This window comes from Leptodactylus fuscus, chromosome 9 (genome assembly GCF_031893055.1).
Source record: "Leptodactylus fuscus isolate aLepFus1 chromosome 9, aLepFus1.hap2, whole genome shotgun sequence".
NCBI classification, from domain to species: Eukaryota; Metazoa; Chordata; class Amphibia; order Anura; family Leptodactylidae; genus Leptodactylus; species Leptodactylus fuscus.
Genome location: NC_134273.1, coordinates 6,871,058 through 6,886,975, shown reverse-complemented (window position 1 = coordinate 6,886,975; position 15,918 = coordinate 6,871,058). Strand labels below are relative to the sequence as shown.

General features: G+C 43.4%; 1 protein-coding gene across 17 annotated transcripts in view; it reads right to left on the bottom strand.

The window, feature by feature from the left end:
• The window catches only part of NFIA (nuclear factor I A), a 338,101-nt gene that overhangs the window by 232,797 nt on the left and 89,386 nt on the right, over nucleotides 1-15,918 (bottom strand). For 4 of the 17 annotated variants that reach the window (XM_075287766.1, XM_075287769.1, XM_075287777.1 and 1 more), the window contains exon 1: nucleotides 1,730-1,860. The exons of 2 other annotated variants lie outside the window; for them this stretch is intronic. In XM_075287766.1, the coding sequence (XP_075143867.1) occupies nucleotides 1,730-1,846 (117 nt within the window). In that variant the 5' untranslated portion in view covers nucleotides 1,847-1,860. Of the gene's footprint in view, nucleotides 1-1,729; nucleotides 3,267-3,514; nucleotides 3,780-10,875; nucleotides 11,008-15,918 lie in introns of those variants that run through there. 11 more of the 17 variants (XM_075287779.1, XM_075287781.1, XM_075287775.1 and 8 more) reach the window with 10 other exon arrangements.

Below are 15,918 nucleotides of genomic sequence, written 5' to 3'. Positions count from 1 at the left end.
ACGGAGCTCTTATGTACTAAGCAGGTGAAGCCAAACAGATAATAAAACACGACACTCGTGCGCAAAACTGACAAATCGCACACGGAGCCGAGTGCGGAGCCCTGGAAATTATTGATAAAAAAAAAAATATTTAATTGCAAATATTTTTGGGAGGCCAATTTTTTTTATTTATTTTTTTGAGGCGGTGTGATTTTTTTTTTTGCATTTTTGGAGGTGGAATTTTTTTATTTTTATTTTTTTAAGTTCAAGTGCACACTACCCTACGGTGTTAGGCCTTGCAGAGGAAATGTTTAATATTTACTTCTAGAAGTAGCTAAAAAAAAAAAAAAGAGAGATGAAGAAGAGAGAGAGAAGTCTACTTTGTAACCTAAACATTAATAATTCAGCAGCTATGACTAGACAACTGTTCCGAGCTCGGTTTTAAGCTGCCATTAAAAAAAAAAAAAAAAAATCAAAACAATTTCTAAGCTTTAGATAAGCAGGTTACACCAATGTGCTCAGACCCGACCACTAAACCCTCAGCTAAAAAAAAAAAAAAAAACTTTCTGAGAACCAAACCATTGCAAAAAGTTCCATCTGATATCTATAAACCCTATCGATATCACCCTGTTGAATACAGTAACCGCAACGTCCCCCCCCTTCTATTCTCGCACAAATATTCAGTTTAGTATTAAAAACCTAAAACAGACGCATAGCAAACAAGACGACAATCCGACCTGACACGTCACATCGACGACCTCGGATAAAACAACACTTAAGGAAATATGTAAAGCAATTTTTTTTTTTTTTTTACATTACAGGATCCTATAGCCTTACAAGTCGTCCAGGGTCTGAAAAGGTTCATGTTCCAGACTCCCCCCCTTCACCTATATACAGAAAGCAAATCTCAGTTTAACCCACCTCCTGCCAAAATCTGTCCAGATATAGGAGCCACGATAAGAAAAGGATCACGGTACATAAATGCAACATAACCTGACGGCAAGCCCTGTACAATCCTATAGACTCAATAAAAACAATGCAACAAAAAAGTTCAGATCATAATGAAAGTTCAGACCGGGTCAAGTTTTAAGGAATAAGAATAAGTAACATATAAACAGATCGGAGATTAGGAAAAAAATACAATAAAAAATAACGAACGTAAAAAATATAGTAAAAGCGATAAAAAAATGTAGAATGCGGCGGACACACATGTAGCATATGGAAAGCAGTAACATTGTATCGAACGTGGAATAAATCAAGAGAAAATAAAATAAATAGGAAAAACAACTTTTTTTTGGCTTCAATAAAACTTTGCTGGTCCCCTTGCGAGTCCGGATATCTGCCATATTCTCACATGTGCACGTAAAGGGTCCGGTATTGTTAGGCCTAAGCCCCCGGCACATACATCACACCGGACGCTGGACAGTTTTTGCTGCAAATTTTTTAGCTTAAAATTAATTAGGGAAAAAAACAAAACTGCAAAAATTTTCTGGAAGGAATTTCCAGCCGTTTGTGGATTTTGCAAGGCCGATACGTAAAGGCAGTGACATAAGTGCTATAAAATTCAGCTGCATACAGTCACCTATACTAGATGTGCCAGTAATCTCCAATGTCTATTTTATAATTGCAGGTTAAGTAATCGCGCTCGTCCCACACCCCTCACCCAAAGGCTACGAGAACTTCAGTGCAAAATATCAAAGATGACAAGTAGAAAAAAAAAAAAAAAAAAACAGACATGAATCCACTGTACCCAAACACTTGTAGCTGGCCAACCAGGAGTGACCGGTGGCAAGGATCTAGATCCAGGAATGAATGTAGAGGCTCCATCTACCTCACCTCCTGTGCCCATTGCCAACCCAAGTGCCATGACCCCCCCCAACATCGCCCCACTGCACCCGCCTGAAGGAGAGGAGATACTACCACAGATCTTGAGCCGCATAGGGTGATATCTGCCTGGTAAAAAAAGTTGCACGTAGAATTCATCCCCCTTGTGTGATAGTCAGCGACCAGAGGGGGAGAGAGACAGATCTGAACTGCCCAGAGAACAGAGACAGCACAGCCAGGACCGGCCCCCACACACACACACTGACACACACACACACACACACACACACTCACTCACTCTGCAAGGATATCCACCAACATATTCACACTACAGCTATCTAGTGCAGGGCAAAGGCACTACAAAAATCAGCAAACATACACAACTACTGTATAATCCTGCACATGCAACTAACCGGTGCCCATATACACACAACCAATGCAAAGGCACTACAAGGACCAGCAAATGCACACAACTACTATAGGACCCTGCACATACAACTAACCGATGCCTATATACACAACCAGTGCAAAGGCACTACAAGAACCAGCAAGTGCACAACTACTATAAAATCCTGCACATACAACTAACCAATGAAAAGGCACTACAATAACCAGCAAACATACACAACTACTGAGCACTACTGTATAATCCTGCACAGACATACACACAGCCAGTGCAAAGACACTACTATACCCAGCAAGTGCACACAACTACTACAGGACCCTGGACATACAACTAACCAGTGCCCATGTACACAACTACACTGCACACACACATAACTAGTGCCTGTGCACAACTAACCAACACAGTACCCACACAGTGACACTACAATAACCAGCAAACATACACAACTCCTATATGACCCTGCACATTCAACTAACTAGTGCCTATATACAACTACACTGCACACAGCAATAAAACTATTCAACACACAAAGTACCAGTGACCATGCACAACTACACTACACACACAACTAACCAGTGCCACATTCATGTACAATGCACACACAACCTTCCAATAACCAGGCAAAATGACACTGCACAACTACACAGTACAAACAACTTACCAGTAACAACCATACACAACTACAATCCATCCATAGCTACTATCCAGCACACACATCACAATGCAATCCCTATAGCCAGCTTGTGTGCACTGCCCTGTAGACAATCAATACAAGTAGCCAACTCACGTGCCCACTGCAATGCCACTCCAATAGCCAGCTGTAAATACTACACCCAACCACTACAACACATGCACACTCCAATACAAAGTAACCACACTGTATCCAACTCTCCTCCACATCCTGCACCCTGCACATACAGGAGAGAATGAAAGCAATCCCCTCACTGTGCCCTGCAAGCTACATAGTGACACATGCTGCCCATTCTACTGCAACACCCAGCAGCAGGGACAATCCTCAGCAAGTGTGTGCCATGTACAAAGTGACACAAAGCCAAGGCACACACAATAACTGTGCCCAGGATTCCTGCACTGTCACACACACATGACAAGCCAACTTCATCCCTCCCCAGTGCCAATGTCATTAGGTGTGCAGCATGTCTAACCCCAGAGCTGTGCCCACCACCCTGGCATGTGCACTGCAGACCCCTCCAGACACGTGTAGACAGCTCAGGGCAGATCCCCCTTATTAATGGCCAAGGCGCCATGAGCCATGTGCCCAGCCTGGTGCAGCCACAAGTAACTTACCTGGGTGAGGCAGAGAGGGGAGTACATGCTGCTGCTGTGCAGGGCACCGTACACACCGGCCGGGGACACAGGGAAGGATCAGGCTGCTTCTTGCTGCTGCTGCTGCCTTTCACATTTCCAACTCTGCAAACTGCAGCTGATCCGCTCCATGAGCTGAACTTTCACCCCCCAAGCCTGTAGACACAGCGCCCCCCGGGGAAGCCCCCCTGGCATTCGGTGGTGCCTGTGCAGGAGCTGCTGTGCCCTGGTCCAGTCCTAGGCTGGGAGCTGGCTGCAAAGCAGGAATAACTTTCCGGATACTGCAGCTCTCAGGCACCCAACCCCCACCCACTACTGTCCCCCCCCCCCCCCTCTTCTTCTCTGATCACAGCTCAGTCTAATCATGCAAAAGGGCTGATCAATAAATGCAATAGTCTATATCAGGGCTGGGGGTGGCAGTGCCCAGACATGGTGCTGGGGCTGCTGCTGGGGGAGGTGTTAACCCACGCGCTGCCAGGGCTGGGTGCAGGCAGCCGGGGAGGCAGGGGTTACATGGAGAAGTATGCAGAACTCTCTGGCTCTCTTTCCGGGACCTGCACCGGTCCCCTCCCTCTGGGCTCCTTATGAAATGAGATTTGCACAATGGGCACCGGCTCTGGGACTTCTCTTGAACCTCACAGAACCGCATAGTCCATGGGACGAGGAGGAGAAGCAGAGCAAGCTGCAGAGAAAAAACCGGGACCGGCAATACCCAATATCCTCATAGACCGGGACCGGCAATTATCGGGGGCAGAAAAATCCGGGACCTGCAGCCCCAGAGCCTTGTCCTGTGCGGGGCGGATTATTCTCATTCTTGTTGTTACTTTTCTTATTATTGTTACATTTTCTCCACATTCTACAATAACTTCCCCTCTAGACACGGCAGATCCTGAACCACAAAACATGCTGGCACTTGTAGTTCTCTCCAGCCCTGGAAAAGTGACAGCCACATGGCAGCAGGCTGTCCGGGTGCAGACTATACTGTCATTATATATATGTGATTTTTCATATTGTTGTATAGTAGTTTCTGTAGCATTTCTATAGTCATAACTTGCTGGTACTTGTAGTTCTACAGTCACTTAAGCCTCTGCTGTATACTTAGTAATAATCTCAGTATATGGTAAATGTGATTATATATTATATAGGGTTATTCTAGTTTTATCCTATTATACAATCACACTATATACAGTCATGTACGCTCTGCTGCAGCTCCCAGTATAACCTGCATGGAAGGCTGGAACTTGTAGTTCTACAATAGCCAAGGCAGGATATTTGGTGTCAGTATATATTCTATAGGGTACTTATTACGATGATTATTATAGTTGCAATTTTGCTATACACAGTCACACAACTGCTGCAGCTATCCTCAGCACAGATCATAGAGCATGCTGGAACTTGTAGTACCACAATAGGTTTAGGTACTGGGACAGCTCAGTTATAGACCTGTAAGATATTGGATGTCGAGGTGTGTTATATATGGGATTATTGTTAGATTTTATCCTGGTATGTACTCACATTCCACTATACAAAGCAATGCAATTGCTGGCACTTGTAGTTCTACAAGAGCTGCACTTCCAGCACAGACTATATATGCAATGCTGCAATGCTGGGACCTCTAGTTCTGCAACAGGAATAGTCTCCCTTCTATTCCACCCATGGACGATGGGACCATATGATAATTATTTTATGGCATTGGCCTCTCATATCAGCACAATATTGTCAGCTTGGATACCACAGCATGCTGGCACTTGTAGTTCTACCAGTACAACAGGCCCATTTGTAATAGCAGCAGTATAATACATCACACCCCAGCTCATGTACAGGTATATTCCAGAAAGCAATGGTATAAAGTATTGGCGCCCCCGGTATAAAGTATTGGTGCCCCGGGGGGGGGGGGGGGTGTCAGTGCTGGGTCTCCGGCCTCCTGCACTTCTACAGGTTTTCCTTTGGCCTCCACTCTCTCGGTTCTTCTCATTAAACCCCATCTGTGTAACTATTAGTATTTTCAGGAAATCCAGGCGAGGTGCTGGAAGGCCACAGAATTATTTTTGCTTTTGGCTAACACCCCCACAGGCTTTCCATGTTTCCTAGATACTAGATTTTGGCTCTCATTCTGACTTTTGTCCAAGCCACAGAGAAAAGTTATCACACAAATTACTGTGTAAAGTCTGCAAGAAGAGCCCAGGCCTCGCTCTGCCCGGCTGCAAACCGCCTGGACGCTGACAGCACCCACTGACATCATGTATATAGATAGATATGTACCTGCAAGCTGTAAAGCTTTATATCTGCTATATATGTGCACTGTGTATATTTATATAGCCATGTGGATTCTGCATATGTATGTGTGTATATATGTATATGCATGCACAGGTACCCACACATGGTGTGTATGTATGTATATATATATATATATATATATATATATATATATTATACTATACACACACCTATATATATATATTATACCTGTGTGTATCTGTGTTCTGTACATTTACTGTAAATAAATACGTCTAGTGATGAGTGTATTGCTGTTCTTTACTGTGTGTATATCTCTATATATCTGTCGTATATGTGTGTACCTTTATATTCCTTTGTATATAGATACTGAAACCGCTCCAGTACGCCACCTCTTTGATAAGACGAGCTTCACCATATATTACGTATACTGACCCTTACAAGATCACTTCTATATGTGATTGGGTGCTCCGAAACAGGTTTTTACCATAATCACATGTACATGCAGTTATAACAGTATATGTGTATGATACACAGTATATATGTGTAATAATATTATATATATATATATATATATATATATATATATATATATATATATATAGTGGATTGTATAGTGTAGTATTCTATAGATAATAAATTCTATTCCATCTGCTATCAGTCTATATCTGAATGTTCTGCATATCTATATAGTGCAGTGTATACTCCAATCTACTGATACTGATGGTGCCATATACAGTATATATAATCTGTTGATAATAACGGTGCAGTGTACAATATATATGATAGTAACAAATATATATATATATCTCATCTGCTGATATGAATGATGCTGTATACAGTATATATAGATACATATAAGTATAATCTGATTATAATGGTGCGGTGTTCAAGTGTCCAGTATATATAAATATATTCTGATAAGATCAGTGCAGTATATAAATATATATAATCTTGTGATACTGTATACAGTATACTAAGTATAGATACTAAGGGTGCAGTATATAGACTATAAAAATATATATATATATATATATATATATATATATATATATTATTTACTTATACATGCACTCTATATACACACACACTGCTGATTCGGTTCAGTGTACAGTATGTGTATATATATATATATATATATATATATATATATATATATATATACACACACACACTCTGCTGATAACGGAGCTGTGAAAGTATAATATATTATACACACTCTGTTGATACTAACGGTACAGTGTACAGTATATATACTCTGCGTATAATATTGGTAGTGTACAGTATATATATATATATATATATATATATATACACACACACACTCTCCTTATAATGGTAGTGTACAGTATATATATATATACACTCTCCTGATAACGGTACAGTATACAGCACTCCTCCTCCTCTCCGCCTTCCTCAGTCCCTGCTGCAGTAACTTGCTCCATATTAAAGTTTGAGGTTGAACTTGCAGTGAGGAGCAGCAGAATATTAGGCAGGGAGCGGGGAGGGGTGAGGGGGACGTGGAGGGGCCTGGGCTTTGTCTCTCTGTACAGTAAATGTCTCTCCCTGCAGCAGCAGCTCCTCTTATTCCCTTCAGACTCTTGTGGTTTCCATATTATGTGAGGGAGGCTTTGGCGCCCTTTGTGCGGCGGTGCGAGGCCTCCCCGGCCCAGGCTCAGCTCTCGCCTTCCCTCACACTTCTCAGGACGCAAACAAAACCCAAAAACCAGGCAAAAGTGGAAGCAAGCAAAACAATAGGAAGAGAGAAAGAGAGGACGTGTCTCCTGGAGGAAGGATCCGAGTCCTGAGCCACTGCCAGAGGAGCTGGGCGGACGCCCTGGGCCTGCCGTCTGACAGGGCAAAGGAAATGGGGCAAGACGAGGAGCAAATAATCAATGGCAAGCAAAAAACACGAAGAAAATCTGGCCTTTTATTGAGCTGTTAAAGTGGTAACATGGAGGTGAGGAGGCCGGAGTCACTGGGAGGCTTTAGCCTTGAATGCCCGCTGGATATGACTCCTTCCCGGGCTTCTCCTGGCACCCTGCCCAAGAATGCATTTACAATCCGCTATATGGGAAACATATATACACACACACTAAAGGAACGCATTACTATGTGGTAAATATACACACAAGTGTCAGGCCCTGGCAGAGAATCCGCTGGGGTGTCCTCAGAGCACCGCCGAAGACTAAAGGCAACCTATGCCATGGCCAGGTACAAAGAATACACCGACCTGTAACATCTCTGCAGGGGAAGACCATTCAGAAAGATCAGAAAAACTCCAAATTGCATCAATAGTCAACTATGCAGGGGTGTAGACATAAGGAGCAGTCAATACCGGGCCCTGGACCCCAGGGGGGCCCCAAAGATCCCTCTAAAATATACCACTATATTATACGGAACACATATACATGCACTAAAGGACCCCACATACTATGTGGTAAATATATACACAAGTCAGGCCGGGCAGGATGATCTCAATGCACGGCCGATTACTAATAGTATATAGCAACATATGCAATGGCCATATACGTGGGATACACTGACATAAAGATTCTTATATAATGGATTTTTTAATCCTAAAGTTTGCCTACGCAGGGGAAAAAATTCCAAAAAATGAGAACAGACACTTGGCCAGGAGAGCAGCCATAGGGGGCGCTGCAGAGCCAGGTCCCTCTGCCACATAACATATAAGGTACGCAGGGACATCATCACAGATTTTGCACTGCTGCTCACAAGTCTTAAGTGACATCTCTGTAATTGGGCAACTTTTGGAAAGTTCTGGGTCTCCAGCGCCATGTAACCCTCTTTTATGGATTTCAGGCCATGCAATGATTAATGGCTGATTTATGGCTGTAAGTGAAAGAATGTGAAGATCACAGGCGGGCTCCTAATTACAGGAGAAGGGGGGAATGGCTGCCCCCTCTATAGGGCCATAACTCACTAATGTATGGTGCTCTGACACTCCCTGTACAAGGAGCCCATTTACACTGCACCTTACTGCACCAGCTAAGACAACCATGATAGATGAGACCACAGGGGGCGAGCGGCCGAATATGGATAGTAATATATCGATTGCAAATGTATATACAGCTCAGGATAATATCACACCGAGGAGAACCGGCCCATGTACCCAATGCAAAGTGTATACATATATACACACACCAGACACCTCAATGACAGCAGCCTGCAAGAGAAAGGCAGAAGGGACAAGAAGTTGCTAACCAGAGGCGTCACATGAAGATCCTGTCCCCTAATGCAAAATATGAGCCAGGACCCCCAACTATGATATATGGGTGTAACACATGATACATATCGAGAGGAGACCTTATAGGCTACAGCCGTGACCGTGACCCTTCATTCTAGGTCAGGTTCAACCTGTATTATCTGTGAGACTTTGCAGGATGAGCCCCAGATTTAGGAGGTGCCAAAACTTCACTACAATATTTAGATATAGGTGCAATATACAGTGGTGTTGTACAGGGATATATAGAGAATACATGCCCTGCTATGGATTCTGGGAACAGAATATGCAATAAATCCTCTTTTGTTCTAGCACCACCCTGTAAGGTCATACCCTATAGTTTAGTACCTGGCTTTCCTGATACCTAGAAGGGTTTTAATCCCATACTGTGTCACTAGGCTTCAGAAACAGGCATTGCTCTATGGGGCACTACAGCAAGTTCCCCTTTTTAAACCCCAAAAAATATATTTGCCATCTTTATGGCAGAAAACCGAAACTTTGCTTTGGGTTAAGCAAAACCTTGATACAAAAACATTCTGGCCCATAGTGATGGTGCATTATATTATTTCCTTGGATGAGCCTTTGCTATAGGAAAAGATGAATGTGCAGATACAATACAAAGACAGTGAGTCCCGCAAATCCACAATATTCTGGTCTATAGAGATGATGCCATATCAGGGAAAGGTCTCTGCCACTCCTGTTGTTGTGGAACTACAACTCCCAGCATGTGCACTTGCTCTACTGTTCTTGGAATTCCCATAGAATCGAATGCTAGGAGTTGTAGTTTTACAGCAGAAGGTCGCTGATCCTTGTATTATATTTTACCTAAGCCTTTGCTATTGGGCAGAAAGGGTTAACGAGCAGATACAATGTAGCCCAGGTCGATACAACCCACAGATCCACAGCATCAGATAATATTCTGGTCTATAGCAATGATACATTATATTCTTTCCTTGCATGAGTTTTTGCTAAGGGAGAGAAGAGGTTAATGACCAGATACAATGTTGCCCAGGTCAATACAACCCACAGATCCAAAATATGACAATATTCTTGATCTACAGGAATGACACAGTCTATTCTTTCTTTGCTAAGGTACGAGAAGGGTTAATGACCAGATACAATGTAACCTACAGATCCACATCCTCAGCTTTCCTAGATATGACCGCGGTGATACAGGATATTCTATTCTTGCATTAGTTTGCTATAGCAGAGCAAGGGTTAATGAGCAGCTACAATGTAACACTATGAGATACAATGTAACACTGTCAGATACAGCCCACAGATCCACAGCCTTAACACCAAACTTCAGGCAAAGTCTCTGCCCCATGCAGAGCACAGGACCCCCCTGCACACCCCCCATTCTGAAGGAGACCCAGCAATGGCCTGCCCCCCCCCCTCCAGCCGCAGACTCCCAGCAGCCCATTGGCCCTCAGCCCCATCCATCAGGGCTCCCTGCAGCAGGATTGGAGGGCCCTGCTCTGTCTAGACACTTCCTTTGTGTCAGGGGGAGGGGAGCCTCACATTCTACATTGTACAGTCCCCTCTCTCTTATTTATTTTTTTACTTTTTTCCCCCTCTCTCTGGCTGGGATAGAGCAATTGCAAAATGTGCAGAGCTCAGCATTTGTGAGCACTACAAGGAAAGGAAACCCAAAGCCCCTCACCCCTCTCCTGCTGCAGGGAGGCTGCAGAGCCCAGACATTGCTGCTATTATTCTGCAAAATGAACATGGACTACTGACCCCCACCCCAAAGTCATACTCAGCCTCCCTCCCCCCAAAACTCTCACCCTGCACACACAATACACAACATGGCAACAGAATAACTAATGCAATGCAAAAACAGAAACTTATGGCAGCCACATACCATGGTGAGGCATGAGAGGACAGTACGAGGGGCACTTTATGTGGAGCAAGCTGTGGGGTAAGAGGGGCAGTGACCCCTTGGGAGGGGCTGCAGCAGGCTGGGGGGGCTGTGCAGAGCTCACTCCATGCTGGCTGAGGGATCCTGTGCCCGGGGATCTGGGACACTTTGCACAAGTTGCAATCTCTCCGCCAGATCCTTGTTTATTTCCGCAGTTGCTACAATTTGCATAATGTCCCGGCTCAGCCAATAGGAGAAGGAGAAAGGAAGATCCGGCCGGGGCCACGTTCTAAGCCCCTGGTGCAGGCCCTGACCGGGGGAGGGGAGAGCCCTGACCTGCATGCTGGGACCTGTAGTGCTGTAGGTGCAAAGAACCAAAGTGCACTGTGTCATGCAGACTAATATCTATCTATCTCCTATCTATCTATGTCCTATCTCTCTTTCTCTTTCTCTCTCTCTCTCTCTCTCTCTCTCTCTCTCTCTCTCTCTCTCTCTATTTATCTATCTCCTATCTATCTATCTCCTATCTATCTATCTATCTATCTATCTATCTATCTATCTATCTATCAATCTCCTATCTATTTATCTATCTCTCTATCTATCTATCTCCTATCAATCTATCTATCTATCTATCTATCAATCTCCTATCTATTTATCTATCTCTCTATCTATCTATCTCCTATCTATCTATCTATCTATCTATCTATCTATCTATCTATCTATCTATCTATCTCCTATCTATCTATCTATCTATCTATCTCCTATCTATCTATCTATCTATCTATCTATCTATCTCCTATCTATCTATCTCCTATCTATCTATCTATCTATCTATCTATCTATCTATCTATCTATCTCCTATCTATCTATCTATCTATCTATCTATCTCCTATCTATCTATCTATCTATCTATCTATCTATCTCCTATCTATCTATCTATCTATCTATCTATCTATCTATCTAATATATAATAAGCCTCCTATTACAGTTGGGTCTTTCAGTCTGACATGTAATGTTACTGATATGACATCTTCTACAGATATTTGTGGTGTGGGGGGAGGGGGGTCCTGGGATCTTATCTGTATTCTGCTATTTGGGGTGACATCAGATGTACGGTGATGTCAGTCTTTACAGGATGGGCAGACATTGTAACGTCGCTGCGTCCCGCTGACCATCAGCCATGAGCCGCCACCAGATATATTGGGATAACTGAGGAATCAGAACAGGCGATCAGCCGGCCAATAGATGCCCTTGGTTTATACCGCTCCATACGGGCAGTATATAATGGTACAGTAACATTATACCAGGATAGGTGGGGGGTCATTCATATCCAGATATATGGGGGTGCAGAGGTAGCAGATACACCTGTGTCCATGGAAATCCATTGGGGGCCGTCACTGCAAGAAGTGTCTGTCAGCATATATATATATATATATATATATATATATATATATATATATTCCACTAACAACCCCCGGCCATGGTGGCGCTATAAACCTTCCCATGTCATATAACATGTATACAGAGTTTCCCGTGATTGTCAATACAAGAGGAGTTGTGTGTAAAGAAAACTGTAGTACTGCAGCATGTGAATATACCCTAATGGCATATTATAATATGGAACCACAAGGGCTCCATGCGTCCCCCTATAGGCTGTGCCATGTATAATAACCCTTAGGCCAGGGCTCCATGTGTCCCCCTACAGGCTGTGCCATGTATAATAACCCTTAGGCCAGGGCTCCATGTGTCCCCCTATAGGTTGTGCCATGTATAATATTCCTTAGGCCAGGGCTCCATGTGTCCCCCTACAGGCTGTGCCATGTATAATAACCCTTAGGCCAGGGCTCCATGTGTCCCCCTACAGGCTGTGCCATGTATAATAACCCTTAGGCCAGGGCTCCATGTGTCCCCCTACAGTCTGTGCCATGTATAATAACCCTTAGGCCAGGGCTCCATGTGTCCCCCTACAGGCTGTGCCATGTATAATAACCCTTAGGCCAGGGCTCCATGTGTCCCCCTATAGGTTGTGCCATGTATAATATCCCTTAGGCCAGGGCTCCATGTGTCCCCCTACAGGCTGTGCCATGTATAATAACCCTTAGGCCAGGGCTCCATGTGTCCCCCTACAGGCTGTGCCATGTATAATAACCCTTAGGCCAGGGCTCCATGTGTCCCCCTATAGGTTGTGCCATGTATAATATCCCTTAGGCCAGGGCTCCATGTGTCCCCCTACAGGCTGTGCCATGTATAATAACCCTTAGGCCAGGGCTCCATGTGTCCCCCTATAGGTTGTGCCATGTATAATATCCCTTAGGCCAGGGCTCCATGTGTCCCCCTACAGGCTGTGCCATGTATAATAACCCTTAGGCCAGGGCTCCATGTGTCCCCCTACAGGCTGTGCCATGTATAATAACCCTTAGGCCAGGGCTCCATGTGTCCCCCTATAGGTTGTGCCATGTATAATATCCCTTAGGCCAGGGCTCCATGTGTCCCCCTACAGGCTGTGCCATGTATTATATCCCTTAGGCCAGGGCTAGCAGAAAAAGGAACCCATTGAAGTGAATGGGAGGCTTTTTTTAAGCGCTGAAATTCCACACCAAATTCCTCCCCATTTTCCTTCATGTGAATGCACCCTCAGAGTTCCCTAAAAGGGTTGTCCAGTTTAGACCGCATTAAGGGAATTCAGAATGAATAGTGGGGGGGATTCGCCGGCTCAGGGTCTTCTTATCTTGGCCTGAGTACAGCAGTTACATAGAGAGTCTCTCACTATGGAGGACCGGTCCAGTCCTACATTACATAGACATCCTATTGATATGAATGGACATTGTGTAATACCTCATTTGTCCAGTGATGGTGCTGCAGCCTGGTTTACCCTCAGATTACAGGTGATCACTGGGGGTCTCAGCAGGTAGATATTTGTGATCGATCTATTATCAAGAGACTCTTCTAAAAAGCAGAGACTGTGCAAAGCGGAGAACCCCTTTAATTCAGAGCTGCAGATTAACCCTTTAATGTGATCCTCCAATATCACAGTTGAATTGGGCAGATTTACTAACAGATGTTATATTGTTATTGGCTAGTAGATACAGTATACACGTGTGTATATTTATATGGTAATGTAGCAGAGCTGAATCTGTTATCTGACTTTTTGGAAATGTTCACTTTGTGCATCCTCAGTAACACAATAGGCGGGTCGGCAGTCCCATGTAAGAGAACACATTACATTATTATTATTAGGGCTTATTACTACTGAGCTGCTCCTACACTTTTAGCACATAGGCCGCACACTACTTTTCTCTGACATTTGTGGGGTGCCTGGCCCCCAGCCCAGCCTGGCCCCCAGAATGCTGGCCCCCATTACATTGATACATTGTCCCCGTGAAGTTGTTGTGGATACATTGAATCACTTGTGAGCTTCTTAATCCTCCGGCCTGGAGAAGTTATTCCTGACACATCAGAGCTGTGGAGTTGCTGTAAGGTCAGCGTTGCGCTGCACTGGACGCGTTCCCTGGGCTCAGACCTTTGTGCTATTACAGATTAGTTTGTTTTCAGGCGTAAATATGGATTAATCATTGTGAAGATCAAACCTCAGTTAAATAAACTGCGCTGTGATTCAGTAAATTAGAGGGAGTGAAAGTTTGGCTCGGGCAGGCACAATGACTAACTGGTGAATTGGCAGGGAACCACAAAGACACCCAGCAAAAGTCTGCTGCGGCCTGCTCATAGTCACTGACAGCGGCACCGTCACTGTGAGCTCAGCGAGGATCTGTCACATCTGTCAGTGACTAGGCAAAATGGAATGAGGATATTTATAGGAGATTAAAAGTCAAAGTCCATTGATTGGGAGAAAGATATTTACTGAAACAATCCATAGATAGAAAGAGAGATACAAGATAGATTATTATTATTACTTATATAGCACCATCATATTCTACAGCGCTTTACAGACATTGACAGTAACTGTACCATATAGGGCTTACAATCTAAATTCCCTATCAGTATGTCTTTTGATGTGTGGGAGGAAACCGGAGTACCCGGAGGAAACCCACGAAAACACGAGGAGAACATACAAACTCCTTGCAGATGTTGTCCTGGGTGGGATTACCCAGTACTCCAGCGCTGCAATGCTAACCACTGACCACCATGCTGATTGATAGATAGATAGACCGATAGACCGATAGATAGATAGATAGATAGATAGATAGGTAGATAGATAGATAGATAGATAGATAGATAGATAGATAGGAGATAGATAGATAGATAGATAGATAGGAGATAGATAGATAGATAGATAGATAGATAGATAGATAGGAGATAGATAGATAGATAGATAGATAGATAGGAGATAGATAGATAGATAGATAGATAGATAGATAGGAGATAGATAGATAGAGTATATAGATAGATAGATAGGAGATAGATAGATAGATAGGAGATAGATAGATAGATAGATAGATAGATAGGAGATAGATAGGTAGGTAGATAGATAGATAGATAGATAGATAGGAGATAGATAGATAGATAGATAGATAGATAGATAGGAGATAGATAGGTAGGTAGATAGATAGATAGATAGGAGATAGATAGATAGACAGATAGATAGGAGATAGATAGATAGGAGATAGATAGATAGATAGATAGATAGATAGATAGATAGGAGATAGATAGATAGGAGATAGATAGATAGATAGATAGATAGATAGATAGATAGATAGATAGAAAAAATAATAGAAAAGAAAAGTAGGTATTCAAAATGGAAAGTAATAGCAGCCTCGGACAGCTGATTGGTGAGCGCCAGCAAACCCAGCAATGATGGACAGGATATAGACAATCCAGAAAATGGAAAAAATCTTGTAGCAATTACTGAAAGCTTCTAAAACTGACTTGTCCAATAAATGTGTAATACATTTGTGCATATATACAATGTAGCAGAGCTGTATGTGTCATTTAACTCTTTGTAGGTTCATAGTTTGTGCACTCAGAGACAGCACAGTAGGGGTATAGGCAGTGACATGTAAGATAACACATCCTAATATTTATTATTAT